This window comes from Ovis aries, chromosome 20 (genome assembly GCF_016772045.2).
Source record: "Ovis aries strain OAR_USU_Benz2616 breed Rambouillet chromosome 20, ARS-UI_Ramb_v3.0, whole genome shotgun sequence".
NCBI lineage: Eukaryota > Metazoa > Chordata > Mammalia > Artiodactyla > Bovidae > Ovis > Ovis aries.
Window position 1 is genome coordinate 26,393,268 of NC_056073.1, and position 27,753 is coordinate 26,421,020.

At 58.9% G+C, this 27,753-nt stretch overlaps 3 protein-coding genes across 16 annotated transcripts in view; 1 reads left to right on the top strand and 2 right to left on the bottom strand.

Moving 5' to 3' along the window:
* The window catches only part of TNXB (tenascin XB), a 60,909-nt gene extending 54,251 nt beyond the window's left edge, over window positions 1-6,658 (top strand). For 5 of the 7 annotated variants that reach the window (XM_060403240.1, XM_060403239.1, XM_042237088.2 and 2 more), the window contains 13 exons: window positions 1,138-1,425; window positions 2,412-2,735; window positions 3,054-3,389; window positions 3,643-3,765; window positions 3,879-4,016; window positions 4,227-4,346; window positions 4,453-4,596; window positions 4,704-4,834; window positions 4,947-5,079; window positions 5,173-5,514; window positions 5,606-5,767; window positions 5,851-6,014; window positions 6,367-6,658. In XM_060403240.1, coding sequence (XP_060259223.1) covers window positions 1,138-1,425; window positions 2,412-2,735; window positions 3,054-3,389; window positions 3,643-3,765; window positions 3,879-4,016; window positions 4,227-4,346; window positions 4,453-4,596; window positions 4,704-4,834; window positions 4,947-5,079; window positions 5,173-5,514; window positions 5,606-5,767; window positions 5,851-6,014; window positions 6,367-6,468 — 2,507 coding nt within the window. In that variant the 3' untranslated portion in view covers window positions 6,469-6,658. The remainder of the gene's footprint in view (window positions 1-1,137; window positions 1,426-2,411; window positions 2,736-3,053; window positions 3,390-3,642; window positions 3,766-3,878; window positions 4,017-4,226; window positions 4,347-4,452; window positions 4,597-4,703; window positions 4,835-4,946; window positions 5,080-5,172; window positions 5,515-5,605; window positions 5,768-5,850; window positions 6,015-6,366) is intronic. The other 2 variants (XM_027958791.2, XM_042237094.1) reach the window with 1 other exon arrangement.
* On the bottom strand, window positions 73-9,740 carry LOC114108679 (steroid 21-hydroxylase). Of its 5 annotated transcripts, XM_027958795.3 has the most exons (13): window positions 9,454-9,740; window positions 9,264-9,353; window positions 9,002-9,156; window positions 8,686-8,781; window positions 8,464-8,565; window positions 8,275-8,361; window positions 7,910-8,110; window positions 7,259-7,437; window positions 7,075-7,178; window positions 6,761-6,975; window positions 3,107-6,227; window positions 1,712-1,778; window positions 73-228 (listed from the first exon to the last, which is right to left on the bottom strand). In XM_027958795.3, exons 1-11 carry the CDS (start codon window positions 9,656-9,658, stop codon window positions 6,222-6,224), a joined length of 1,440 nt encoding a protein of 479 aa, XP_027814596.1. In that variant the 5' UTR covers window positions 9,659-9,740; the 3' UTR covers window positions 73-228; window positions 1,712-1,778; window positions 3,107-6,221. The 5 variants fall into 5 exon arrangements, with proteins under 5 accessions (XP_027814596.1, XP_027814595.1, XP_027814597.1 ...); XM_027958794.3 differs by lacking the exons at window positions 73-228; window positions 1,712-1,778; window positions 3,107-6,227 and having other exon boundaries at window positions 6,585-6,975; XM_027958796.3 differs by lacking the exons at window positions 73-228; window positions 1,712-1,778; window positions 3,107-6,227; window positions 9,264-9,353 and having other exon boundaries at window positions 6,585-6,975.
* A 3,296-nt stretch (window positions 9,741-13,036) lies between these two features.
* Window positions 13,037-27,270, bottom strand: LOC101112891 (complement C4-like). 4 transcript variants are annotated; one of them, XM_027958799.3, is made up of 41 exons: window positions 27,164-27,270; window positions 26,841-27,039; window positions 26,450-26,651; window positions 26,187-26,257; window positions 26,015-26,103; window positions 25,734-25,816; window positions 25,458-25,554; window positions 25,214-25,319; window positions 24,972-25,104; window positions 24,266-24,381; window positions 23,980-24,156; window positions 23,671-23,853; window positions 23,364-23,549; window positions 23,036-23,194; window positions 22,662-22,788; window positions 22,423-22,497; window positions 21,738-21,935; window positions 21,532-21,643; window positions 21,370-21,440; window positions 20,962-21,101; window positions 20,642-20,851; window positions 20,351-20,402; window positions 20,162-20,251; window positions 19,807-20,016; window positions 19,555-19,630; window positions 19,239-19,395; window positions 19,024-19,137; window positions 18,761-18,932; window positions 18,315-18,547; window positions 18,073-18,240; window positions 17,648-17,707; window positions 16,708-16,801; window positions 16,444-16,630; window positions 16,218-16,308; window positions 16,002-16,076; window positions 14,509-14,611; window positions 14,283-14,372; window positions 14,102-14,200; window positions 13,863-13,946; window positions 13,450-13,582; window positions 13,037-13,309 (listed from the first exon to the last, which is right to left on the bottom strand). In XM_027958799.3, the coding sequence occupies exons 1-41, from the start codon at window positions 27,226-27,228 to the stop codon at window positions 13,168-13,170; spliced, it is 5,229 nt and encodes a 1,742-aa protein (XP_027814600.1). In that variant the 5' UTR covers window positions 27,229-27,270; the 3' UTR covers window positions 13,037-13,167. The 4 variants fall into 4 exon arrangements, with proteins under 4 accessions (XP_027814600.1, XP_027814601.1, XP_027814602.1 ...); XM_027958800.3 differs by lacking the exon at window positions 14,102-14,200; XM_027958801.3 differs by lacking the exon at window positions 13,037-13,309 and having other exon boundaries at window positions 13,849-13,946.
* Between the last annotated feature and the right edge of the window lie 483 nt (window positions 27,271-27,753).

The following is a 27,753-nucleotide window of genomic DNA, read 5'->3' on the forward strand; positions in this document are numbered from 1 at the left end:
GCCCTGGGGATTTCGACATGGCAATCATAACACCAAAAGCAAATATTTATTGAGCCCCTACTGAATGCCAGGCAGTGTTCTAAGCATTTATTTCCTTCAGTCTCTTATTGGCAATATAATAAAAAGAACTCAGACTTTGGAGCCAAGCAGACCTGTATTCAGTTTCTGATTGCCAGCTATGTGGGCTTGGACAGGCCACTTCTTCTCCTTGTGCCTCAGTTTCCAGACCTGCATAATGGTTATGAATAATATCTAATGGGGCTCAGTAAATGTTCACATCCTCCTCCCTCTATTCCAGTTCTATGGCAAGAGGTGGAAAATATGGGAGGGTTTGGCTGCAGAAAGACCATGGAAAAATCTAGTGTCTTGTGACCATGACTCAGCCCCTAGAGGAAGGGGTGGAGGTGGGTCACTGACCCTTACCCCACCTCTAGGACCATGAGTCAGCCTGGCCAGACAAGAATGGGGCACATGGCCAGTTAGGGCCTGGGGGTCTCAGACTCCGTAATTATCTTCCCCAAACCCTCACTGTGGAGACTTGCCCACCTAGACAAGTCCCTTTTGTGCTCCACTCTGCCCTTTGCCCTCTCGGCTCTGCCCCTGGCTTCTCCCCCTGCCCCGCCCGGCCACCCTGCTCTAGTGGAGTTAGTGCTGACTGGAAGCAGGTGGCAAGGAGAGCCCAGGCTGATGGCAAGGCAGGGGGAGGTTATGGCCAGCGATGGGAGCCCAGGAGCTTGGCTGGCTGGCTGCCCGGGCCAGCTCTGACTGTTTGGGGGCGTCTCCCTGACAACCTAGACATCCTCTGGGCGCCTTTCTCAGCTCTGGCCACATTCCCGGCTCTGGGGGCCAGGGGTCAAGGGAAACTGAGTTCCTTCCTGTAACCCCAGCCTGCCCTCTCTCATGAGGTGATCTTTTCTGCATTTACTGTGCCCTCATCACAGAGGGGAGGCAGTGGGGGCCAGAAGTTTGGGCAGTGGCCCCCAGAGGAGGAAACTGGGCTCCTTTGGAAGGGCAGGGCTGGGACAGACTATCTCCCCAAGTTACGGGAGGACCCTCCCTCCTCCCAGAAGTTGCCAGGGCTGAGATAAAGGCACCTCTTATTTAAGGGTTTCTCCCCCTCCCCCATTCTCCCCACAGCCCCCCTGGAGAAGGAACAACAGCCCCCACCCCGCCTGGGGGAGCTGACAGTGACGGATGAGACCCCAAACTCCCTGCGCCTCTCATGGACGGTGGCCCAGGGCCCCTTTGACTCCTTCGTGGTCCAGTACAGGGGCACAGATGGGCAGCCCCGGATGGTGCCTGTGGCCACAGACCAGAGGGAGTTCACCGTAGAGGGCCTGGAGCCCGGCAGGAAATACAAGTTTTTGCTCTACGGGCTCCTCAGAGGACAGCGCCTGGGCCCCGCCTCTGTCCTGGGAATGACAGGTGAGCAGGAGGCCATGCTGCTTGGTCCCTGCAAACTGGCCTGAGTGCGTGTCCCCAGGCCTCTGTGCTGCAGGTCAGGCAGGAGTGGTCAAGGTGGAGGCGCAAGGGGCTCAGGAGGAAGAGCCTTGGAACAGTGATTGAGGGATCCGTCAAAAGCAGAGCCAAGACAAGCAGAAAGACAAAGCCCTGGCAAGGGTCCCTAACCTCCCGCCTCCCCTCCCCATCCCCCACCCCCAGCCCCACAGCTGCCAGCTGCTCCCTATCACCCTACTGGGTCATCTCTTACCTCCCGGCAGCAGCGGCAAACCCCCTCCCATGGATGAGTCAGGAGCATTTTCTCAAGTGGAAAATTACTGGAAAACAAGGCAGGCAAGGAGCATAGAGAGCAATAGGAGTGACTGCACTGATGCAGATCCCCTTCCAGGCTTCCTAATATCATGCCCACATAGGCCTGGCTAGTGGGAGTTACTCTCCAAGCTCTCCTGCCAGTTCCATCCTCAGGCCTTCTCAGCAGGGAGGTCCGTGTGCCCTGAGCTCAGGGAGGGACTGAGTGAGTCCTGCCTCAGGCCATGGCTCAGGCCGCCCTGGGGGTTGGGGAGGGAGCAGGGCCCCTAGATGCAGACATCTAGAGCGGGGCACGCTGAGACCTCGGGGCAGAGAAGGAGAAAACAAGCGAAGGATTCAGGCAGCACAGAGAGGCCATGGGGCAACTGGGCTGGCGCTCAGAGTGGCCCGGGTGGGTGGGGTCTGCTGCACCCCTGAGACCAGGGTCTCAGCAGGGGTGCACAGATTCAAGAGAAGGAAGCTGCTAGGAGAGCCTGCGTCCCTGTCTTCTCTCCACTTGGCTGCTGTGGCCAGGATGGAAAGGTGCCCCCCCTCAGCCTCAGCCCTGACCCTCTCTGTCTCTGGAAGGTGAGATGGAGTGGGAGGGCCCCTCTGCACCCCCCGCCCTGCACTCAGCTTCTCCCTGGGCTTCTCCCACACAGCCCCAGAAGAGGACACACCAGCGCCCTGGCGTGCAGCCACGGAAGCCCCCAAGCCCCCTGAAGGGCCCCGCCTAGGGATGCTGGCAGTGAGGGATGTGTCCCCGGACTCCCTGCGCCTCTCCTGGAGCGTGGTCCAGGGCCCCTTTGACTCCTTCGTGGTCCAGTATCAGGACACAGATGGGCAGCCTCAGGCCTTGCTCGTGGGGGGCGACCAGAACAAGGTCCTCGTGTCAGGCCTGGAGCCCAGCACCTCCTACGAGTTCTTCCTCTACGGCCTCCACGAAGGGAAGCGCTTGGGGCCCGTCTCAGCTGAGGGCACCACAGGTACTGCCCGGAGAGGGACTGGCCTCCTGGCCTTGGCTGCCTCTAGTCTGGGACTGGGAAGGCAAAAGGGGGTGCCCAGAAGTGGTGCCCACGGGGAAAGAACATGAGGAGGGCGCCATGGAGGGAGGAAGAGGTGCTCCAGCAGGCCTTGGCCCTACACACGTGTTGTCATTATGGGTCTGACCTGTCATTATGGGTGGCAGCCCCTCGTTAGCCCCATTTTACAGAAAGGAAATGAGGGCCAGGAAGGGACCTGCCGCAGGGCACCTAGCTGGTATACTTCTGTCTCCAAACCCTTCTCTCCCACCCACTCTGCAGGGCCAGTTCCTGCGGGTCAGACGCCCGGAGAGCCCGGGCCCAGGCTGTCTCACCTGTCGGTGACTGATGTGACCACGAGTTCACTGCGGCTCAACTGGGAGGCCCCACCCGAGGCCTTTGACTCCTTCCTGCTCCGCTTCGGAGTCCCATCTCCAAGCACCCTGGAACCACAGCTACGTCCCCTGCTGCAGCGGGAGCTGACGGTGCCAGGGACACGGCGCTCAGCTGTGCTTCGGGACCTGCATCCAGGGACCCTGTACACCCTTACATTGTACGGGCTGCGCGGGCCCCACAAGGCCGACAGCATCCAGGGCACAGCCCGGACCCTCAGCCCAGGTGAGGCTCCATCCTGGGCACATAGGCGCCCTGCCCCAAAGTGGGGGTTCCACTAGGGTGGAACCTAGTGCCACAGCCAGAGCGGGAGTCGGTGAGTGGTGGAGGGCTTGGAGTCTGCACAGCAGCTTCCATTACTAGGTCCAGAGAAAAGGGGGGTGGTGATGAGCATGTCTGGAGGCTGTGGGGCCCCGGGAGAAGGAGCCTCCCCACCCCATGCCCTCGTCATCATTCCTTCGCACATCCCTCCCATCAGTTCTGGAGAGCCCCCGTGACCTCCAATTCAGCGAAATCAGGGAGACCTCAGCCAGGGTCAGCTGGACACCCCCAACATCCAGGGTGGACGGTTTCAAAGTTTCCTACCAACTGGCAGATGGAGGTAATACCCTTCAGCCTGTGTCCTTGCCCTTTTCCCCCTGCACCCGGCCCACCCCGTCATTCCTCCTTGCCTCCCTGGCCGCCCCCACCTCCCAGCCCACTGTGTGTTTCCAGGGGAGCCACAGAGTGTGCAGGTGGATGGCCGGACCCAGAAACTCGAGGGGCTGATCCCAGGAGCTCAATATGAGGTGACTGTGGTCTCTGTCCGTGGCTTTGAGGAAAGTGAGCCTCTCACGGGCTTCCTGACCACAGGTGAGCAGGGCTGGGACCCTGGGCAGGAAGTAGGGGGAGAAAATGAGGGCACTGGTGGGAGTTGAATGGGGAAGGGGAGGAGAATGGGGGTGTTAGAGGCTCCGATGGCAGACAAGAGGTGCAGCGGAGTTTGGGAAGGTGACAGGTGGGGAGAGCAGCCAGGACCAGCTCTAAGCGCCGCCCCCCCACCCCCCTGCGCTTTTCTCGCAGTTCCTGATGGCCCCACCCAGCTGCGGGCACTGAACCTGACTGATGAATCGGCCCTGCTGCACTGGAAGCCCCCCCAGACCCCGGTGGATACCTATGACGTCAAGGTCACAGCCCTAGGGGGTGAGTGAGGCTGGTTGAGGCCTCTGGGGGGATACTTGTTCAGAGAGGGGGAGCAGAGGGCAGGCTGGGCTCCAGCAGGGCAGCGCTGATACCGGCCCCCTCCCAGCCCCTTCCCTCCAGGCCTCAGCCCCTGGGAGCGCCGTGGACTACCCCCTGCAGGGTCTGGTGACCCACACCAACTACACAGCAACCTTGCGTGGCCTTCGGGGCCCCAACTTCACCTCCCCAGCCAGCATCACCTTCACCACAGGTGTGGTCCGTGAAGTGCATGGGACGGGGCGGTGGCGGGGGCGGGTGGGGAGGAGCAAGAGAGCTAGGAAGGGCCTCATCTCCATCTTCTCTTCCTCCCGCTCTCAGGGTTGGAGGCACCCCAGGACTTGGAGGCCAAGGAAGTGACCCCCCGCACAGCCCTGCTCACTTGGACAGCGCCCGAAGTCTCCCCAACTGGTTACCTGCTCAGCTTCAACACCCCAGGGGGACAGACCCAGGTGCCCCAAGCCCTGCTTCTCAGGCTAGCTCCTTCCCTGGGTTCCGGTCCAGAGGCTTCTGGGGGTGGGTGCCACCTCCCTCTCCCCTGACCACCCCTTGTCTGTTCCGCAGGAGATTGTGCTCCCAGGAGGGGTCACCTCTCACCAGCTCCGCGGCCTCTTTCCCTCCACCCCCTACAGCACCTGGCTCCGGGCCATGTGGGGTGACAGCTTCACTCCCCCCGTGACCACTTCCTTCACCACTGGTACTTGGGCCCTGGGACCTGAGTCTGGGGGATGCTTGTGTAGTGGGGGTCTAGGATCTGGATAAAGAACTGGCCCCTCACTGCTCTCCCCAGGTGGACTGCGGATCCCCTTCCCCCGGGACTGTGGGGAGGAGATGCAGAACGGGGTCAGCACATCAAGGACCACCACCATCTTCCTCAATGGCAACCGCGAGCGACCTCTGAACGTGTTTTGCGACATGGAGACCGATGGGGGTGGCTGGCTGGTGCGTGGCGGTCAGAAGCCCATGGGGTCTGTATCAGGAGGGGTTGCCAGGCCCGGGAGGCACAGGCTGATGGTACCGCCACCTACTTTCCAGGTATTCCAGCGCCGCATGGATGGAAAAACGGACTTCTGGAGGGACTGGGAGGACTACGCCCATGGTTTTGGGAACATCTCTGGGGAGTTCTGGCTGGGTGAGTGTCTCACAGGGATTGGGGGACCAGGAAAGGGATTGGGGCCCTGTGGACTCACACTGCCCCACGAGCACAAACTCCCCACCCACAGGCAATGAGGCCCTGCATAGCCTGACCAGAGCTGGCGACTACTCCTTGCGCGTGGACCTGCGGGCTGGGGACGAGGCCGTGTTTGCCCAGTACGACTCCTTCCAAGTGGACTCGGCTGAGGAGTACTACCGCCTCCACCTGGAAGGCTACCATGGCACCGCAGGTGAGGGCTCAGGCTGGGGGGCGGGCAGGGGGAGCCAGGAGAGGAGAGGAGAGGACCTCACTGCTCCCTCCACGCCCTGCCAGGGGACTCCATGAGCTACCACAGCGGCAGCGTCTTCTCTGCCCGGGACCGAGACCCCAACAACTTGCTCATCTCCTGTGCCGTCTCTTACCGAGGGGCCTGGTGGTACAGGAACTGCCACTATGCCAACCTCAACGGGCTTTATGGGAGCACAGTGGACCACCAGGTGAGAGGTCTGGGGGGCCGCACCAAGCTGAGGGTGCTTGGGGCTCCGCCTGCCTCGGTGTCTGTGACACACAGTGTGATAGGTTATTGAATGGCTCAGCGCTTCAGGGCTCTCGCATGTGAAATGGAACAATAATGCCAATCTCACCGAGTTATCTTGAGGAGGAGATGATTTATTGGATGTAAAGGGACGGCTCACGATTCTGCTTCAGTCCTTTGCAGTTGAGGATTTAAAAGGAAAAGGGGAGACAGGGAGAATGGCTGATTGATTTCTGGAACCATCTCCCCAGAGGGGAGGGCAGGCGGGAGCTGAACGGCTGACACTGACTCTCTCCCAACAACCCCCTTCCCAGGGAGTGAGCTGGTACTACTGGAAGGGCTTCGATTTCTCAGTGCCCTTCACGGAAATGAAGCTGAGACCAAGAAACTACCGGCCCCCGGGCAGGGGAGGCTGAGCCGCCGCTCACCCCTCCAGCGCCCCACCATGACTGCCGAGCACTGAGGGGTTGCGCCTAGAGAAGAGCCAGGGGCCACCTTGACCATCCAGCCACCAGCGGAAGCCTTCTCCACCCGCGATCTCACAGCACCATGTTTACAGGGGGGAGGGCAAGGGTTTGCACAGGAGCAATAAAAGGAGACACCGAGGCACGTGACTGGTCGAGTCCTCCCCTCCCCACTCCTCCCCCATCACTGGGCACTGGTGCTCTCCCAGGCCCCGGCCTCCACTCCCCGGGGCTGCAGCCGCACCTGGAAAGGCTGGACCTTGAGGTTGACGCCGCAGTAGGGATCCGGCTGCAGCGACGGCAGGGCGCCCCCGGGCGGCGGCAGCAGAGTGAAGGCCTGCAGCAGTCGCAGGAGCACCACGAAGAGCTCCAGGCGCGCCAGCGACTCGCCCAGGCACACGCGCGCCCCGCAGCCAAACGCCAGCGCGCTGGTGTTCGCGCCCGGCTCCAGGAAGCGGTCTGAGGTCGGAAGTACCGATCAGGGTCTCAGGGGCCGCCGGCCTCCGGACCCCGCTGCACCACCACCCCCCGACCGCGGGCACCCGCCCCACCACGCACCCGGCCGGAACTCATGCGGCTGCTCCCAGACGGTCTCATCCAGGTGGGCACCTTGGAGGTTGGGGATAACGACCATGCCCTCAGGGATGTCGTAGCCGAAGATGCTGAGGGTTAGGGTTAAGTTAGAGGCCCGCCGAGGCCCCGCTGGGGCCTTGGCCGTTCATCCCTAGGCCTCCGGAGTCACCTGCTAGGCCGCGTGGTGCGGTGAGGCAAGGCCAGGGGCACGACCGGCCGCAGGCGCAGCACCTCCGCGATGGTGGCGTTGAGCAGAGGAAGCCGAGCACGGTCCTTGTAAGTGACTCCGGAGCACGAGGCTCCGGGGCCCAGCTCTCGATCCAACTCCTCCTGAAGGCGGCGCTGAATCTGGGAAATGGAGCCCCAATCCTGGCACTGGCCAGCCCCCAGCTGCCAACCTCCACCATGTGTGTCTCTATGTGTGTGTGTGTGTGAGTCCCTCAGTCATGTCCCACTCTTTGCAAACCCGTGGACTGTAACCCTCTAGACTACTCTGCCCATGGAATTCTCCAGGCAAGAGTACTAGAATGGGTTGCCATTCCCTTCTTCAGGGCATCTTCCCGAGCCAGGGGTCGAACCTAGGTCTCCTGCATTGCAGCAGATTATTTACCATCTAAGCCACTAGGGAAGCCCAAACTTCCACCATTCCCTGGAGGAACTCACAAGAGACTTTGTGCCAAGTACGAGAACCCATGCCAACCCCACTGACACACGCAGTGCTATCCCCCACAACACAGCCTGCATTGCCATCAGTGAGCTAGGTTCCCAACACCCTGGCCAGACTGCCAGGAAGGATCCCTTGGCCTCCTCCAGGGCATACCTCGGGGTGGTGAAGTAGGAAGGCCACCGCCCAGGAGAGGGTGCTGGCCGTGGTTTCAGTGCCCCCGATGAAAAGGTCCACCACAGACATGTGCACGTGTCCTTCCAGGAGCTGTCCCGGGCCCTCTTCTACTCTTTGCCTCCCTACCCCCTGGAGCATGTAGTCCATCATATCCCTCCACTGGCCGGCCACCATGCTCTCCTGGGGAGGGGAGGAGGAGCCGGCCTGAGTGCCTGGCTTGGGGAGAGTGTTTAGAGGATGCCTTGGGTCCAGGACTGCAGGGATGGCCCAGAAGCTGCCTGGCTCTGGGCAGTAGCGTCACTGCTGCCGGCCGAGGAGGAGCCCAGTCCCCGCGCGGTTCCCACCTTGTGGCGCCTCAGCTGCTTCTCCACCATGTGGTCCCTGTTCTCTATGGCCTTCTTCAGCCTCCAGAGCCCAGGGTTGGGGAAGAGCTGGGGCAGAGAGTGAGAAGGTGTGGCTGCTGGCAAGGAAGCCTGTTCCCCATCCCCACCCTTTCTCCCAAAACCAGGCGTGTCGGGGCTGTGCCTCCTCACCCTGAGAAAAGGAACCATGTCCAAAATCTGGATGGACCAGTGGTCCCAGGTCTTCATCAAGTCCTGAACACAGTCGTGAAAGGCATGTACTAAGGTGTCCTCCTGCCCCAAAAGGAGGAAATCCTTTCAGTGCAGAACCAGGAGAGGATCAGAGAGGGGTTGCAGGGGGCGGGGGGGGGGGGCGGGCAGGGCAGGCATATGGGAGGGCAAGAGAGCTTTGACCTTGTCTCCAAAAGTGAGGTAACAGATGATGCTGCAAGTGAGGAGAGAGAATTCCTTCTGGATGGTCACGGGGGCACCGGCCTGGACTCTCATGCGCTGAAGAGAAAGAGCATGAACTAAATAGGGACCTGGGACATCCCTGGTGGTCGAGAGGCTAAATTCTCTGCTCCTAATGCAGGGGGCCCTGGTTCGATCCTTGGGGAGGGAACTAGATGCCACATGCTTCGGGTAATATAAGTAAAAATAAATAAATAAAAAGAGGGCCTTCCAGGAGGGGTGAAGCTGACCTGGGCTGACTGTGGGAGTCCAGGCTCACCTCACAAAACTCCTGGGTCAGCTGCTCCACCCAGGGTTCCATGGAGCTGCGGGTGCCCAGCAGCAAGGCTGAGCGGGTGAGTTTCTTGTGGGCCTTCCAGAGCAGAGAGTAGTCCCCCAGAGAGATGTCCTGGCAGCGCTGAGACACCAGCTTGTCTGCGAGTAGGGGTTGGGGGTGGGAGGGTCGACTTGACCAAGGAAGCCACGGGCCTGACCTCCCCTGCCTCCCAAAGCCCTGCTTCTCCCCTCAAGCAACCTCTTACAGGATGGTATTTGGGGTCTGCCGGCAAAGTCCACCCACTTCCTGATCATAGCCTCCTCGATGGTCCTCTTGGAGTTTAGCACCACCACCTCTGGCGGCGGGGGGAGTGGTAGGAAAGGCAGGAAGTCAGCAGGAGAGCACACCCCCAACCCTCCTCACTGCTGTGGGCCAGGAAGGAAGCAGACCCTCACCTTGCAGCCCAAGGCGAAGCCTGTAGACAGGCCCGAGTTTCTGAGTCAGGCTCAGCAGATGGATGGGGAGGTTGGGCTGCAGCAGGTGCAGGAAGCCGGGGACCAGAGGTGGGAGGTGGAGGTTTCTGAGCTTCCACCGGCCCCACAGCAGGTGAGCGCCGGCTAGCAGGGTGAGCAGCAGCAGCAGCAGCCCTGCAAGGACCATGGCTGGAGACCCAGGCAGAGGCCCCGGCCCCGCCACTTATAGCTCTCCACACCTCCAGCCACCTGGCTACTCGGGCTGTTCTGAAGCCTCCCTCCACTCCTTCCCTCAGGTCCTTGCCCACTGTCCCGCCCACAAAACAGTGCATTCCTGGAATGGCATCCATCCTCTTGGCCTTGGAAAATCCAATATCAAAGAGCAGGCCTTTTCCCATTCATCTATCAAGAAGAAAGGAAAGGAAATACAACCCTGACCTTCTTCAACAGCCAGAATCAGCTTTCTGTCAACCGTTCAGGAAAACGTGTCCATGAGCCCTCTCCCACTCCCACCCCACCCCCACCGCCACCTTGGACCAGCTTCCTGCCACGGGGTTTGTCTCAGAGAGAAGAATGACAACCCACGCCTAATATGCCTCCCAGATGGCCTTTGAAGCACAAAATGAGACGAGAATGATGTGGTTTTTTTCTTTTAACTTACAACAGGGGAACCACATGTCCTGATTGGCTTGTGTTATCCTGGTTTACGCCTATAGTCCAAGTGTCATCAGTAATGGTGCTTCTTTTTATTCTCAAAACTTGAACAAGAAAAATTAAATGTTTCCCCGGTTTGGAGCTCTTACCCTGTACCTGACGCTCTTTGGTTGCAAGGAAAAGAGACCCACTTGAGCTAGTTTGAGCCAAAAGTAAGAATTGTTCCACGAATACAGGGATATCTCACAGAATCCAAGAGCAGGCAAGTAGAAGGGACCTACTTGGCCTTGCTGAGCCAGGGACTGTGAACTAAAGAGCCCTAGAGACACGGCTGCTTCCTCACTCTTCGTTCCTGCTCTCACTTGTCTGCTATTCCTGGCTGCACTGCGCCTGTATTGCCACGCCTGGGTTTTTCTAGTTGCGGCGAGCAGAGGGCACTCTCTAGCTGTGATACTCGGGCTTCTCTTGTTGTGAGGCGCAGGCTCTAGGCATGTGGGCTTCAGTAGTTGAGGCTCGGGGGCTCTAGAACTCGGGTCAGTCGTTGGGGCCCACAGGCCTGGCTGGTTCACAGCATGTGTGATCTTCCCAGACCAGGGATCCAACCCGTTTTTTTCATTGGCAGGTGGATTCCTAACCACTGGACCACCAGGGAAGCCCCTCCCTCCTCTTGGTCCACAGTCCCCTCCTCCCACTCTGCAGTCAGGCTGCTTGTGCTCCCAGGTGCAGGCGGCACAGAACTGCTGTCGGGGTTAGACTCCACAGAATACGGGTCTAGCCCCAGGACAAGAGGGCTTTCATGGCATGATCAAACATGCCCCTCATCGATTCCAACGTCCTCAGGAAGCAACTTGAGAGCCACAGCTGGGATCAGAGGCCCAGCCCTCTTCAGGGAGCTGTTGCTATGAGGGGTGGGGTCCCAGTGGACTAAGTAGGGCTACCAGTGGCCACTGTTGCAGGTGAGGGGGCAGTTGAAGGACTTGCAGGAGAGGTCATGCTAAAGAGGGGTGGCAGGACTCGATGGGAGGCTGGGGCACCTAGGAGGTGGGGTGAGGGCTTAGAGCTGACCTGAGTCCACACATCCCCCAATACCCCATCCTTTCTCTGCCAGCTGACCTCAGAGCTTTAATCAGAGCAAGACTCTGCCACCAGAGAGCCTGGGTCGAGATCCCAGCTGTGGTGCCAACTAGCCTAAAGAGTTCACTCCTGGGGGTCCTGATGGGAGAGGCTCAGCTCAGCCTGGACCCAGGCCCAGGACTGGGAGGAAGAAAACTTGGGATTTCTGGTATTGGGCAGCAACAGCCAGCCCCTTCCTCATAGTTGACCTCAGGCCCTAGATCATGTCTTGCCACAACTATAGCTGAATGTTTGATTCTCATACGTGGCTTCATGCCACCACGATGCTGACCAGATTTCAGGGGAGATCTGATGGGCAATGACCAGTCCATGTGGACAATAGCACTAAGAAGCCTCTGAAACACTGAGGAAGGTCAGAACGCTTTTGTAAAAAAAATTATTAACTTATTTGGATATACATGGTCTTAGTTGCAGCTTTGGGAATCTTAGATCTGCAGTTGCAACATGCGGGATTTTTCTTTTTTTTTTTTTTTAGTTGAGGCTTTTATTTGTGGCATGTAGGAATTAGTTCCCTGACCAGGGATCAACCTGGATCCCTTGCATTGGTAGTGCAGAGTCATAGCCACTGGGCCACCAGGGAATTCCCAGGTCAGAACTACTCAAAGTTTCATGGAATGGAGAGTGACCTGGACTGCTGACCTGCCTGTGAACACCACTTCGTAACGGACACCATGTACCTTGCCAACCCCATCTCTTCCATACTACCTCCAAATCCTAATTCCAAACAAGATAAATGATATGCAGTGCCCCCAAAAGTGCTGTCCTGCCCCCGGCCTTGGGGCCTTTTATGTTCTTTCTTCTGCCTCAAATACCCTCATCTACTCCTACTCCCTTTGCTTGACTTTTCAGCCTGCAGAGTCCAACTTACAGGTCACCTCCTCCAGGAAGACTCCCCAGCCTGCTTCTCACATGCACCCAGACTGGTCAGAGGACCCACAGAACCGTGCAGCTCCCTGACCTTACACCATTCACAGAAGATGAGGATCTGGACCAGGGCATGGCCTGGAGTGAGAGGTCCCCAATTCCTGTTGAATGACTGAATGGCAGGCTGCTGAGTTAGCTCAGTTTCCCTCAAAAATGACCTCAGCACATTCCTCTAGTGAATTTCTAGGTTAGCCCTGAAGACCCAAGAGGTGCTGCCATTATGGGGGTGAGCTAGGCAGGCATGTGGGGAGGGTTGACCCCAGGGAACAGCAGTTCCCTCAGAGTATTAAGAAACACCAAAGTCGGCCTTTCGGTCTGTTTGAAATCAGTATCTGGATGAAGACATCATCAGACCTGAGGACTGCACATTTCTGGGAAAGTTATGTAATACTGCTGATAAAGGGATTCAATGTCAAACGGGATTTCAACACAGCAGGTCTCGGTTAGAAGCAAGGCTCCAGAAGTGCCACGTGCCTGAGCACAATGGTGGACATCAGCTGGGGAGCTGCTCACAAAGCAGAAGGGCTGAGGTGCCTGGTGTGTAGCCCCCTCCTGAGGCCCCAGAGACAGGCTGCCAGGCACAGGGAGTGCCCTGCGGGCAGAGTAAAAGGGAGTTTTTAGTGCAGACATGGGGTCCTCAGAGCGCAGGGTCAGCTGCCCACCACAGTCACTATGTGGCACCGGGCTCCCAAGGGGTTGCCTGAGGGAGGAGGGGATTCAGCCAGAGCTGGACTCGGCAAGGGTCACCCAGGCTCTGGGAGCCTTAAATGATGCCCACCCTGGCCTTGGCCCCGCAGGACCTGGAACAGATGGTGGGGACGCTGGTCTCAGTCCTGGAGATACACATGGACACTTTGCTGCCAAAGGCCTTTATTGAATCCCTGGTTTTGCCTAGGGCTCTGGTCAGGGTACAGGGTACGGCGGGAGTCCAGGCAGTATATTTCCACAGCTCCGGCTCCTCCTAGAGAAGCTGGGAGAATGCCCTCACACCTGGCAGCCCTGCGTGCCGTACGCCTGGAGGAAGCTCTTGAGCTGGGCACAGGGCGTCCGATGGCGGGTGCTCTGGCACATGCGCTCAGAGGGCATCTCTTCGATCCAGCTGTTGGAGTCCAGCAAGTACTGGGGGCTGCGGGCAAAGAGGCAGTCAGCAGGGGTCAGCGGAGGGTCAGGGGCAGACCCTGAGGCACCTGGCTTCTGAGGGCAAAGGCGACCGTTTCCCTCCAGAGGCGTGGGCAGAGCAGAAGACTGAGGGGTCCGAGAACTCACTCTCCCTTGAGGTCGTAAGTGGCCCCATCCAGACCCATGATCAGATATTCTTTCCCAGGTTCCAACTGAAGGCGGCAAGAGGCTCGGACCAGGAAGTTTCTGGTCTGATCAGCGGTGGCCCTGGCATCCTTGGCTGAGGGGAGAAGGTCCACAGAGTCATCAGAGGGGAAGAGGAGGGGTGGGACAGCAGGTGGCCAGGGGGCTTTGCGCCGAGCCTCCATTTGACCCTCACCACTCCCAGCAGGCAGGTCCTGCCTTCCTGTTTGTGGACAAGCCCAGGGCTTCTAAGAGGCTGAGGGGCTTTGAGCTCAGACTGGCTGCAGTTTCACTCTTCCAGGCACCAAGGCCCCAAAGCCAGACCTCAGCTCCCCAGGACGGCCCCCAGCCCTGCCCACTTACTGTCCCGCTCTTACTGAAATGCAGGACTTGGGTGATACGGGTCTCAAAGAGGCGGAATGCGGCCTTGCTGTCTTCTCGGAGAACCTTAACCTGGAAGCCTGTAGGGGGTTGAGGAGAAATTAGTTATCCCGAGGCTAAGAGGACGGGAGGTCAGTGCAGAGTGACAAGGCTGCCCATGGGCCTGAGAGGAGCAGGCCAAACCTAAGAGACCTTGAGGGTGGGTCAGGGCCAGGGCCCGGGCGGGAAGACTGACCATAGTCCACTCGGGGAGAGTAGCAGGCGAATTTCATGCGGTAACCCTCCACGTCCTGCTGCCCACGCTCCAGGGCCCGGCGCTGTCGAGGGCACTTCCCTGAAGTCAGGGGCCCAGGTGAGATCATGTAGGCCCCAGCCACGCCGCCTTCCCACCCCTGATCCCCGGCCCAGTGTCTCACCCTCAGCACATTGGCAGACATCCGCAGAGCACAACGTGGACAAGAGTTTGCTCTTACGTGGTGCCCCATAAAACACAGAACATTTGCGCTCTGGAGAAAAGCAGAGAGGGGCGTTCTTTAGGGCACTCACCTCTCCCTGCCTCCCCGGTCCCATGGACCCACAGGACTCCCTTGCCACCCTCACTGCCACCTAACCCCACACTCCCGAGAGACCCCGACGTCTCACCAGGATTGTAGTAGTCATACAGGACAGCACTGGCCGGCTGTACCAGCCCCACGGGCACCTCCTGCACAGCTCCAAAGCCCACACACTCCCGGGAGGTGGGGACCTGCCATGGGGGCCGATGGGTGGAGGGAAGTCAGGGACCCACCTCTGGGCCCTGAGCTTTCATAGACTGCTATGATGGATTTGCTTGGCCTGTTTGGTTCCGGTCGATCTTATCTTCAGTGTCCTTCACCATTTGTTACCTTCCAGCCTTGGGATTTCTAAAAACTGCTCCCCAAGGTCTCTGCTGACTTCACTGCCCATATGGTGACCTCACCCATCCCCAGGTCCCTGAGTGGCTTCACAGATTCTCCCTTCATGGACACATTCTTCACAAAACTCTCCCTACCCTCAAGGCTAGCTTCCAGATCACCCCTGATTCTGACCTGGTCATTTCTGACCTTCCTGCTGGTCCCTTGCAGAGGCACAGGCCCCAGCGCAGGCCCTTCCCCTTCTCTGTGCTCTCCTGGGGCGGTCTCACCGCTCCCGGAACTCTGCAGGTTTGTGGCTCCTGAATCAAATGTTCAGCCTGATTCTTGTATTGGGATTTTTACAGAATGTATTAAACAGTCCCATTTCCCACTGCCTGCCCTCCAAACCCACTGACACTCTCCATAGCCTCACTGATACAACTAAGGCCTCACTTACCTCCTAGGTACCAGCAAATGCTGGCCCTCTGCCGCCCTCTCTGACCCGCCACTCCTGTAGGCCCTGATCCCTCTCCTCATGGCCACACCGCTCCAGTCCAGCCTGGTATCGCACACGAGTTTCCTTCCTAAGCTGCATGATGAGCTCCCTGACTTGCCATCTTCCTCATTTTCTTCAACCAGACTCCTCTGCCTGGCTTCTCTAGCCAACAGGGTCTGTCCCCTCTGCACACACTGGGCAGGGCGGGCCTCCCCGAACCACAAACACATGGCGAATGGTATCACAGTATTAAAATGACTTTTTCACATTTCTCTCCAAAGGTTACAATAAATATTCAGAAAAATTTGGAGGGCCGTAAGAGAGTTGATAACTGTGTGTTAGTCAAATACGGCCATGGGAAAAAAACAAAAAACAAAACAAAAAAAAACAAAAAAAAGCTCTTCTAGGTTCACCATCATTTTAAAAACAAAACACACTTGAATATCAAAACAGGAAGTTCAATAACAAAAAAGCAGTCCCTCACAATGTATAAATTCAAACTTAAGAAAGGCGCTCTCTCAAGCCCTCCCTGGCTGACTGGCACTGGACCCAAAGCCCCAGAAGGGGCTCAGCCCCGCCTCCCTGCAGGCAGCGGGGAACCTCCCTGGCCAAGGCTCTGACCCTCTCCTGTCCTGTCTCCGGCTCACACCACAAGTTCTCTCCCAGAGCAGTAGCTGCTGATATACCTGCCTCCTGGGAATCCTCCTAACTTGAGCTCAGGAAACCCAGTGCCAGCTGTGCGCCCCTCTGTCACCCTCCTTGCTCACCGAGTCAAAGTACAGCAGGACGTGGGGACCCTCGGTCTCAAAGTGGCTCACATATCGGTCAGAGAGGGAGGTCAGCTGTGGAGAACGGGAGCAGGGAGTCACGAGGAGAAAGCCCCTGGCCGCGTGCATGTGACAGGGCTCAGCAGCTGGGGCTGCTGCGGGGATGGGGCAGGGATCCTGGGGGCACAAACGGCCCCTCTGGGTGGCTGGTCACACCTTCTCCAGGTCAGCCCGCAGGGCATGGAATCCACTCAGGAGGGTGATGTCCGCAATGGCCATGCCCGACAGCCCCACCTTGCCAGTCCGCCTGTGGAGACACGTGCCTGTTGTCTGGGTCGCCCCTGCCTGGGGCCAGGCTGTAGACACCCAGCCCCAACCTCGGCGCTGCCTCCCTCTCCCAGCCCAGCAGCACCCACAGGCCCACGGCCACCCCAGGGCTCACCAGATGCACACGGTGTACTGCACCCTGGGTTCCCGTTCCTCAGCTGCCTTGGGGGCCTCCCTCCTCCGGCGGTTCCTCCGACCATCAAATAGCTGCAGGGGTGTCACGGGCCGGGAGTGGGCCTCGGGGTCATCCCCGGCTGGAGAGTCCTCATACTCGTATTCCTCGTAGTCCTCCTCAGCCTCCACTGCGAGGGGACAGTGCTGTGGCTCAGCCCTGGCACCACCCGCTCAGAGACCCACAGCCTGTGACCCCAACACTCACTCGTATACTCGACGTGGCCCATGACCGTCACTTCAATCTGAAGATCCTGGCAGGTTGTGTTCGTCATGTCCATAACATTGTAGCTGCGAAGGACCTGGCTCGTCAGGGGGTGGGAAGGAGACATGGGGACACTTAGGGCTGCAGACCTCTCTGCAGAGCCACATGGAAGGGCTCTGGATCCCTTAGCTCCTGGGTCAAGAGTTTTGAGGCCGTCTCCCCTTTCCCATCCTGCCCCTGGACCTGTCCAGAAAAACAAATGGACTCAGGTGTTGGGTGAGAGAGAGGAGAGCAGGGTCCTGGTATGGGGGCAATCATTGTACAGAAGCACCGGAGAAGCTTTAATGGAAAGTTCTGGAAAATCTATTGGCCCAGGCTTGAAAGAGAAAGCTGAGTTTGTCATGTGGGACGAGAAGATCCTGAAGGTCATTCAAAGCTAAGAGATGTGTGTACATGGGAGGATCTGTTCCACTGGGGAGGTGGGCGGGGCTGAGGCGAAAACAGAGGCGGAGTTACTGGGGAGGTGGGCGTGTCTGGGATGGAGACAAAGAAGTCTCCCGGGTCATAAGGCGAGGCTTAGCATGTGGCCTCCGGAGTGGCAGCTGTGCTCCTGCAGGGATGGACTCTGTCAGCCAGACAAGAGACACAGGAGGAAGAGAAGGTTTGGGGCTTAACCACTTCAGAGATGCTCAGAGCTCAGGGGAGACACTTGGCTTGAGGCACCAAGTGTTTGAGCATCAGCACTGAGGGCTGAAGGGGACGACAGGTGCCCAGAAAGAGTGGAGAGCAGAGTGAGGGGCACCTGCCCAGGACAGAGCACAGGGAACCGCAACCCGGGGGTCTCTTCCTCCTTCCCAGACCATGAGCTCTGCCTGCACGTCTCCCACTCAACACCCCGGCTTCACCCTGATGGCCCCGCACGCCCAGTGCCACCAGCTCTCACCTTCAAGGTTCCTCTGCTGTTTCCTCTCACCTCCACGTTAATCTTGCTTCCCAGGGAAAACTTTCACAAGCAGAAAAGGGAAAGAGATGTCAGAAGGGCACACTGTTGCTTCAACTTACCTCCTCCACCAAAATAACTCCACCTCCTCTCCCCACCTCACCTTTCAACACTTTCTACCTTCACCCACATTCTCTCTCCACCATCTCCTAAACCCTCTGTGACTCTGCATGTATCATTTTCAGATCAGATAAATGAAGCTCAGAGGTTGGGTGACTTGCTACAGGTCACAGAGCCAGTAAGTCTTCCCATAGTTATCAGAAAGAGGTGCCATGAGGATTCAGCAGGGGTGGGGAACAGGGGATGGCTTCTGGCCTGGCTGAGGGAGGCCCAGGAGTCCCAGTCACCCAGGTGAGGGCATGGTTCACCTGCAGCTCCTCCTCCAGCCTGTGGACTTGGTGGTTGGTCAGCTGCAACACGTGGGACTTGAGTCCACTGCGGCCCAAGGAGCTGAGGGTCACGTTGACTCCCGTCTCCTCGGTGGTGTGGGACGCGATCCAGTATGCAGACAGGGCATCCAGAGCCATAACAGTGTCCTGGGGAAAATGAGCCAGGACTCAGGGACTCGGTCTCAGGACCAGCCACCCTAGAACCCCAGGACAGCCCCTACCTGGGTGCTGCGAAATCCCCCTTGGAAGCTGCCCTGGCCAGTCAGCCAGGATGCAGCCTGGTCAGCCAACTCAGCCTTGCCCTCCCATAGCAGCAGGTGTAACAGGCCATAGGCCGTGGTTTCAATCCACAGGGCCGGGGCCTGGGGAATGGGGTCTGCTGGGCTGTGTGGAGCCAGAGTGGGTGACAGGACGTTGCTTGGAGAAGTGGTGACTGAGCCCCAGTACAGCTTATCTGGAGTGAAAGGAGACCCACAGGTGAACAGGGAAGGATCTTAGATGTCTGACCCTTTGACACCCCCCCTTTAGTCTCTCCTGATTTCCCAGTCACCCCTGCTTATGCTCTGATTCCCTCCAAGGGGCTCCATTCATTCTGTTTCTCCCTTTGGACACGCTCAGGGGTCTCAAGCTCTCCCAAGCCTTAGGTTCACTGCCAGGACCCCCTCACCACCGATGTCCTGGGCCAGGGCCATGAGGTTGTTGTGGGCAACGCTTCGAAGGTCCTCGGGAGCCTCAGTCAGCGACAGGGCGTAGGCGGTGATGGCAGAGGCGTGGGCGCCCAGGATCCCTGAGTTTGCTTTTGCCCCCAAGAAGGTGTTTGCTCTTGAGATGGAATTTTCCTGGAAGAAAGTGTGTGTGGGGGAGAGGTCTGTGGACTGGTCTCCTGAGGGGAAAGGGGATCAGCAAAGGGGAGATTCATAGCTGCTTTACCACTCTCCTCAACTGCTCTGAAGTCTTGTCTGGGAAGACCACCAACCCGTGGTGAAGGGCGATGACCACGAAGGCTGTGAGCGCCACAGTCTCATCGCTTCCCACTAAGCCTCCCTGGTTGTAGTAGGGAGAATAGGGGGCAATCAACCGGCAGTGGGGAGGGGCAGGGCGATTCTTCCCTCCTGTGCCCTTGGCCCAGTCTCCCAGCCCCATACCTGCATACTCCTATCCATTACTGGAAAAGGATCATGGAATGAGCCATCATCCCGTTGCTGGGAAAGCAGCCACGTGGCCGTCTCCTGCAGCTTTTCAGGTGAGCCACCCACCTGATCCTGGGCCAAACTCAGTATCTTCAGCACAAAGGCCGTGAGCCTAGAGGAGACGAAGGCATTGCTGGGGATAGCCACTGGTCCCTATAAGGGGGAGGCCCCACTCTTGGTGGCTCCTGGCTATTTGCCCTCCCATAGTAGCTGGCTCTGCCCCCACCAGCCCTGCCCCTCCCACACACCCAGGACACTCCTCCAAACTCACCAGGTGCTACTATCCCGATGTAACCAAGCCCCATAGGAACCATCTCTTTTTCGAAATTCCTGGATCCGCGTGTAGCCTTGGAGAGGACAGGCAGCTGAGGTCACACCAACTCCCCCACTGCTGTGGCTAGGCCATGCTCCCCATTTCCACTGGAGACCGCATCTCTCTTCCCTGCTCTGACCACCCAGGCTGCCCAGCTTCCATTAACTGCCCTCTCCTGGCCCCACTCCTGCTCGCCGCTGCACTCAGAACCTTTCTGGATGAGATCCACGGCGCGGTCCTTGGTCTCAGGGGGCAGCAGGCTCCACTGCTCGGTCTTGTCCAGGTAGCGGGAAGCAGCCAGTGTTGGAGCCAAGAGGGTCATGGTTTGTTCCCCGCAGCCTTGGGGAAGCCTCAGGAGGGAGGCCAGGCCTCCTGGGGACAAGGCCCCCTCAGAGCCCAATGCTTCCAGTGGGTCCGAGGCTATGGGGAGGACAGGATGGAGGGTCAGAGAGCAGGTCTGGGGGCCAGGGTCACAGGGTCAGGGAGTCTCAAGATCAAACAGAAGTGCCCAGGCTTCCATGAATCCAAGGGAGGCCCCAGGGAAGGGACTGGAGGACACGCCCACCTGTGACTCTGACGAAACTCTTGAAATCTCCTTCAGGGATAATATTGGGATCAGAGTTGCCAGGAATTTCCAAGGTCCGGCCTCGGGGGTCTGGGAAGATGAGGGGAGTCAGTGGTCTGTCCTGCTGTCCATGCCGTCTGCCCCCTCCCACCCCCAGGACCCTGCTGTCTGTGAGTGGAGGTCACTCACCCAGGGGGTTGAGATCATAGACTATCTCCTCCCTGTGAAGGGCCCCTTCTCTCTGTGGAGGGGAAACGAAGCTGTGAGAGATCACACAGGCCACAGCCCGCCCCTCCAGTGCACACTCCTCAGGACTTGCAGTTGGAACTTCAGGGACACGGAGGGGCCAGGACTGTGGAAAGTGCAAATGGACCAAAGCATTGGGTGTGGGGGGTGGCCTCAGCACTCTTGCAGGGAGAGGGCCAGAGCAGGGGGTGAACCTGGGAGATGGGGACCTAGATTCAGGGGTGTTCCACTCACCTCGACTTGTAGAATCTTAGATATTGCGTCCCCCACAGGGAAATCGAAGGATCCTCGAGCCACCACCTTGAGGGACACGGCAGCAGCTGCGATGGGCACCACAGAGAAGCCAACGGGCCGGGCAGAGCCCGCGGGCACCTGCACCTGCTGGGCGAGCCCTCCACCCCCGGCCAGGCACAGCCCCTCCACTGGGGACACGCGGACGCTCACCTGGGGGCAGGAAGACGGGGAGGGCCAGAGTCCCAGCCCAGTTAGGCTCCCCACCCTTCACCTGCCCAGTCCCCCCCCACCACCGTGCGCTCAGCCCCCAAGGGCCTCACGGTCAGATTTCTATCCAGGTAGTTGTAGAGGACAGGCCGCAGCTCGAGCTGCTCAAAGCGGCGGACAGAGACCGGCAGGCGGAGGTGCATGTGGAATTCACGGAACACTCGGAGTCGGGCCGGGGTGGCCACACACAAGCCTGACACAGAGTGGGCACATATGAGAGGCCTGGGGGCATCACACCAAGGGGATTCCAACAGTGTGGGGCAGGGTCTGCCCCTGCTCCCCAGCTTCCCACCCATCCTCTGCCTGCCGCTGCTCAATGGCTTCAGACCCCACACTCGGCATGCAGACATCTCCAGGTCTCTGCCCCTCATTCCTGTACCAAGAGCTAAGTACCAAGCAGGGAGCCGCGGTCCAGGGAGCGTGGAAGAGGGAGCCCCAGGGCCCCAGCAGGGTGACCCCACCTGTGCTTTTGGACAGGCTCACGCCGTGGATCTCCCACGTGGTCAGAGAGTCCGGGAGCAGCAGCTGCAATCTGCGGTGGGCAAGGTGAGAAGCTAGGTCACACGCTGGGCAGGCCCCAGACACAGCCCAGAGACAAGGCCAGGCCCCGCGCGCGCCCTCACTGGGAGAAGCGGTCCACTTCTTCCACTTTCCAAAGCCAGTTCTCGGGGAAGAAGCTGCGCACGGGGATGTCATCCTCTTCAATCAGGTCCTCCTCCTTCAGGAGCTCCAAGGCTGTGTGGGGGACACCGTGGAGGGCGGTGAGGAGGGGGCCATCCTGACCGTCCAGGGGCCCCCGCCAGTGCCCCGGCCCCACGCAGCCCCTCACCTCGGGCCAGGCCCACCTGGCCCCTGGTCCGGGCCTTCTTGCGCAGGTTTTCGGCAAACTGGCAGCAGGACAGGAAGGGCTCTCGGCAGGCCGGCTGCTGCACCCGGGCCGCCCGCTGCTCACAGGTGCGCACCATGGGCAGCCGCGTCAGCCCGTCCTGGCAGCAGCGCTTGGCTACGGGGGAAGTGTACTGGCCCACTGCAGGACCAGGTGAGGCTGAGCGCGAGGCACGCCTCATCCCCGGCCCGACCTCTAGACGTGCCAGGACTCACCCCGAGAGACCAGGAACTTGAGGGCGGTCACAGCAGAGCACCTCCCCAGCCTCCCTTTCACCCCAGAACTACTGTGTCTGCATTTCTAGCCCAGACACCATGCACTGGCTCAGTCGGGAGCAGAGGAGCCAACAGGCAGACCTGCATCCCGAGCCTTGGGCCCAAGTGGAGAACTGCATATGTCTAGTCGCTCAAGGCATGTCAGAATCTGAGACCCGAAGACTGTAGCCCATCAGGCTCCTCTGTCTGGAATTCTCCAGGCAAGAATACTGGAGGCAGTAGAGACAATCCTTTCTTCTGGGGATCTTTCCAACCCAGGGATCGAACCCGGGTCTCGTGCATTGCAGGCAGATTCTTTACCATCTGAGCCAGGAGGGAAGCCCTAGAGAATTTCATGGGCACCCTCAACTCACGCTTCTCATGAATCGCCTTTTGGAAGTTCACATTTCTCTTTTTCCGAGACTTTGACTCCTTGGGACAGCTCAGACCTGGTAGAGAGCAGGAATGCAGTCAGCCAGAGGGCACAGGGCCTCCCCCTGCCCTCTGAGTCTCCCCCTCCAAGCCCAGCCCTTCCCACCCCTCCTCTTCCTGTCTTTCCCCCTCAGGCCCCTCCTTCCTCCTTATCCTCCCAACGCCCACTCCCCTTCCTCACTCTTTCTGATTTCAGTCCGATGGTCTCCATCAGAAAAGGCCAGACCAGCTGCCTTGAACACTTGAGGGGCAGTGTCTCCACCGCCGGGACCACAGCCAAGGTCATAGCTGTTCATAGCTTCGAAGACCTGGCGAGAAAAGGCAGAGATGCTGCAGAGACAAGAGTGGCTGTGGCCGCGATCGCATACTCAGCTGCACGTGAGAGGGCAGGGTCCAGACAAGTACGAGAGAGACACAGAGAGTAGAAACAGAGCCACCGGGGCCACGGCTCGAGGGAGGAATGGGAGAGTGAGTTCTCGTGGCTGCCATGGGCTTCGGGCAGCAGGAGGATGAGCCTCGGAGGGAAGGGAGGATCAGAGAGAGGACTTGACCAACCTTGACCATGTCGAGGGGTCTGTGGGACTTGCCACCCACAGCATACAGAGCCGTGTCCACAGCTCCCAGGGCCACCAGGGCTCGAGACCCTGTTTGCAGGTTGAGTTTCACAGTGTCCCCAGGACGATACGCCTTGGAACTGTCCACGTTCAGCTCCAGCTGGCAGAGGTGGCGGGGGGGCGGGGGGCAGTCAGGGTGGGGAGAACTCGTTCAGTCTTGAGCATCCTCAGTGCACCCCAAACTAAATCACCCCGTTTGCAGTCATTCAGTCTTCTCTCTTAATCCTCCCAGCACGCACACACACCCCATCTCTTCCGATGCAGGTTACCTTCCCCTCACAGCCTCCAGCCTGGACGTCCACTCTCAGGGAGTTGGCCACCGGGACGCCCCCGTGATAGTAGAAGGCCACGAGGTGGAAGGAGGGCACCAGGCGATGGTCCACAAACACAGAGATGGAGGTCAGGTGGGTCTTGGGCTCTCGATGCACAGACACGATCTGGCCCCGGGACAGGATCTGGAGGGGAGCAGGGTGCTCCTCACTGGCCATCCTCAGCCCTGGGGCCGCCACCCACCCTGAGGGTCCTTCCTCTGGAGACCCTCTCAGCCCGTCTTCCCCTGTGGCCCATCATGCACACCATGTAATAGAAGTAGGAGAAGCTCCCGCTGATGCCCACGGCTTGCAGGTTTAGGTTAAGGGTCTCTCCGACTTTAAGAGGTCGAGGATTCTGCCACTCAATGGACAGAAACCCAGAGCTTCTGGACAGGGGCGCTTTCACAGTGAGACTGCCTACGGCAGGGTGGGGGGAGCCTGCAGACACCTGGAGAGAGGGCAGGGGTCACAGGGTCAAGGGAAAGGGCACAGGCACCCAGCTTCCCCGCCTCTTCCCGCCAGCCTGGGAACCTTCTCTCCTAGCCCACCCACCCCCGTGAGGGTGGGGTGCTACCGAGAGCTGCACTTCTGAGATGGTCCGAGGAACCCCAAGGGAGACGATGACTTGGCCGCTCCCATCTGTGTTCCGTTCAAAGTCCTGGTTTTTAGAAGTCGATCCAGAAAACAACTTGGCAGACACTTTGACGGGAATGCCAGAGGCTGGGGAGCCTGACATGTCACGGACCAGGGCCTAGGTAGATGAGGAGGGGCCGAGGGAAGAGTGCAGTCAGTGAGACGCGGCGCCCTCCTGCCCACCACCCCCGGCACCCACTGCTCATCCTCCCCCTTCCCGAAGAAACCTGCAGCAGGAAGGGGACCCCAGGGATAAGCTGCTGCTTGGTTTTGCTTAGATCCAGGGAGAAGGGAGATGACACGAAACGCCAGGACGTGAGCTCTGCCTCCTCCATCTCTCCTCCTGCAAGAGACAGAGTGTAGAGAGGTGGACACAGAGACCTGGGAAGAGAGGAAGAGGAGGGCTGGGGGCGGGGAGGGCGTGCTCTAGTGTTTCCCTCCACCAAGGCTGAACTCTCCAGGGCACAAACTGCCTTCTGTTCATCTCTATGTTTCCTGAGGTCACCACAGGACATAGCACACAGATGGTATATAACACAGCTCTGCTGATAGACGTTGGATGATGGATACATAGATGGATGGATGGGTGGATGGATGGAGGAGACGGGTGGATAGCTGGTCAGATAGATGGATTGATGGATGGATGGATAGATGGAATGGATAGATGGATGGAGAGAGGGAATTGTTTTGGACAGAGGGACAGATGGAGGGATGGGTGGATGGATGTGTGGAATAGAATATATTGAGACAGTGGGAAGAACACCTTTCCCAGAAACAGCTCAGAAATGCAGTTGTAGAGAGAGTCTTCTGGGTCTTTCCTGACTTCGTGTACCAACTGAGATGGAGCAGGGTGGTATTAGTGCTAGAGAACAGAGGGTCAGCTCGGAGGTCAGCGGTGAGGGTCCAGGATTATAATCAGGGGAAGCCACTCACCTGGAGACTCAATAACGGCTGCTGCAACATACAGGCGCAGCCCTGGGAGGTCATTAATGCTAATATTAAGCTTCTCCAGCACGCCCTGAAACTCGGCCTTTTGCAGGGAAATTTGGCACTGGCCATCCACCAGCTGGGGCAAAGAAGACAGGACAGAGAATGAGACTCGAGTCTCCCACCTCACCTCCTCACGCCGCTTCACTCTCCTCACCCATCTCACGCACCTCAACCCTCCTTCCTACCTTGGTCTGACTCTCCAGGCCCCTAAGGAAAGTCTTTTCACCGTCCTCTCCCAGGAGTGCAAAGCGCACATATGCCACCCCCTGCACTGGCTTCCCGTAGATGTACCTGCCACCGAGGAGAGATTCGGAAGAGGGGCTGAGGGCTGGGGCGAGGGAGGGGAGTGGGGTTCCACAGCACATTCACGCTGCACAGGGTGTCCTGGGGTCACGCCCAGCATGAGGACCATGTGCGAGGGGGAGATACCTGGCCTGGATGATCACTTGGATGTCACTAAGAAAGCCAGGCGTTGTCAGGATGTAGGGGTTTTCAGGAATGATCTTCACCTCAAAGTTGGGAAGAACTGACCCAGGGCAAAGGGAGGGCAGATTAGACTCTCGTGAAAGGACCCTTAAAATATTACCCTCCCCTCGGGGCTGTGGCAGCCAGATCTCCCTTCCCTGACCTGCACCCCCCACCTCTGCTCCACCCCGTCCTCCTTGCAGAAAAGGGGCGCTTGTCCCTTCCATCTCCAGCTCTCACCATATTTCTTCACCTCAAACTGGGTGCTGCTATTGGAATCCAGGCTGCCTGAGAAACGGGCTGAGATTTTCCATGTTCCTGGCCTGAGGACGGACAAGGGAGAGACTCAGCCCACTCGTGCAAGAGGCCCACTGACAGCCAGTGGCCCAGCTCCCTAGGAAGAGACTATTGGGTGATCCAGGGGCTGAGGGAGCTCAGGACTGGACCATGTGCTGTAGTTAGCCAGCTGGGGGAAGTTAGAGAAGTCTCGGTGGGGGCAGTCCTTGGGAGGAAACGCTCACTCTGAGATGTCTGGGATCAAAAAGTTGTCCTGGAAGATGGAGGAAGGAGCAAACACTTCTCTTTTTCGCACGCGGAAGCCTTGAGAGTTCTGCAATGGGAGTGAAGTGGTCACAGCCACAGGCCAGCTCAGCAACCTTGGCCCATTAGGAAGTTCAGCGGTCGGGGGCTCACCTCCACCGTGACTGTGAGGATGTCACTGGCCGGGCGCATCTTTTGATCCAGAGCAAAGACTCGGTAGCGAACTGGAAATGGAGGATGAGGAAGTGAGCAGGAGCCATGGGAGCGGTGGGCCCTGGACCCCCGACCCCCTCCCAGAAAGCAAAGGGAAGGAGAGCAAATGTTTGCAAAGCAGCCTTCCTGTGGGGGGCTTCAGGTTATCTCATTCAAGTGGCTGGGAAGGCATGAAAGGTGGAGGCCCTGGCGCCGAGACTCACCCCGCTGGCCAGGGTTATAAACGGGCTGGTCTGTCTGCAGAAAGAGGTGCCCCCGGCGAGAGGAGAACAGCAGGTTGACACCCTGCGTGTCTGTCTGTTTGGACAGAGAGTCCCTGAGCCACGGCGACTGCACCATGAGCTGCACCTCGGGGGCTCCGCGGAGGAGATGGAGGTGACAGAGCCTGGCCTGCTCGTGGGGAATCTGTGAAGAGAGCGAGAGGGAGTGGGTGAGAGACAGAGCAGAAGTGAAGAGGCAGCCTGAGACACAGAGGACCACAGGCGTGGGAGGGGAGGAAGGGAGCAGAGGCATGAGAAGAGAAAGCTGTTTCCAAGAAGACAGAGGACAGAAGGGGAGACGCTGGGCGGCACCGGGAGGGAGTGGGGCCTTTACCGGGAGGTTGAGGAGTATGAAGTCTCTGCCTGAGCTGAGGCTGAAATCCACCTTCGGGGAGCAGAGCTCATTAACGTGGGATGGGTTCCTCAGGAACACGGATCCTCTCACCACCTGTCCTGAAGGAGCATCCTGGAGTTTCACGGCCACAGACAGGGGGACCCCTATGCGAACCACAGAAGGAGCAAAGAGGAGCAACCTGGGAAGAACAGGTGCGAGTCAACAGCCAGCCTCCAGCCCTCCCCCGAATCAGGACCCTCGGAGCCCATTTCCCCTCGCCAGCCCTGGCCCTGTCCAAGCTCTCCGCATCCTGCCTCCAGGACCTGGGCTTCTGCAGAGACAAGGCGAAGAAGCCAGATGCCCAGATCAGCCCCCAGAGGAGCCTCATGGCTGGAGGACCTGAGGGGTTCAGACCCGCCTGCTCCTTTCTGGTTAACCCAGGGCTTGGAGCAGAGTTTTGACTCTGGACCTTGCTCCTCCCCTGGCCCAGATTAGCTGGGAAACCACGTGACAACCAAGAACTGCAACTGGCCCCAGACCCAGAACTGGGAGGGGGCACCCCGGACACCTGGGTCTCTTGAGGGTATCATGGCCTGGAGAGAGACTGAGTCCTTCCCTGTTAACCCTCTCATCCCAATGCCCCGGGCACCAGCGCTCCTGGGTGGGTCTGGGTGCCTGTGTGTGTGTAGCAGGCACACACACATCTGCCCAGCAGGGCCCCACATGGCTCAGCAAATGGCTCAGACCCGTGTCTCCTCTGTTGATCCCACAAAACAAGATACTAAGAAACCTGTCTCCTACTGTGTGTTCATGCATGCTTGGTCACTTCAGTCATGTCCAACTCTGTGACTTGAGGTCTGTAGCCCACCAGGCTTCTCTGTCCATGGGATTTCCCCAGGAAGAATACTGGAGT

What these genes read in the sequence shown, in the direction of transcription:
- LOC114108679 (XM_027958794.3), bottom strand. Translation starts at nt 9,658, where the DNA reads ATGGTCCTTGCAGGGCTGCTGCTGCTGCTGCTCACCCTGCTAGCCGGC. An exon ending in CAGACCCCAAATACCATCCT is followed by an intron (nt 9,157 to 9,263) that starts GTAAGAGGTTGC and finishes CCCTACTCGCAG; the next exon opens with ACAAGCTGGTGTCTCAGCGC. An exon ending in TGACCCAGGAGTTTTGTGAG is followed by an intron (nt 8,782 to 9,001) that starts GTGAGCCTGGAC and finishes CTTTCTCTTCAG; the next exon opens with CGCATGAGAGTCCAGGCCGG.
- LOC101112891 (XM_027958799.3), bottom strand. Translation starts at nt 27,228, where the DNA reads ATGAGGCTCCTCTGGGGGCTGATCTGGGCATCTGGCTTCTTCGCCTTG. An exon ending in CCAGGTGGGCCTGGCCCGAG is followed by an intron (nt 21,644 to 21,737) that starts GTGAGGGGCTGC and finishes TCCCCCACACAG; the next exon opens with CCTTGGAGCTCCTGAAGGAG. An exon ending in TCCTGCTGTACTTTGACTCG is followed by an intron (nt 14,612 to 16,001) that starts GTGAGCAAGGAG and finishes CCCCCATGGCAG; the next exon opens with GTCCCCACCTCCCGGGAGTG.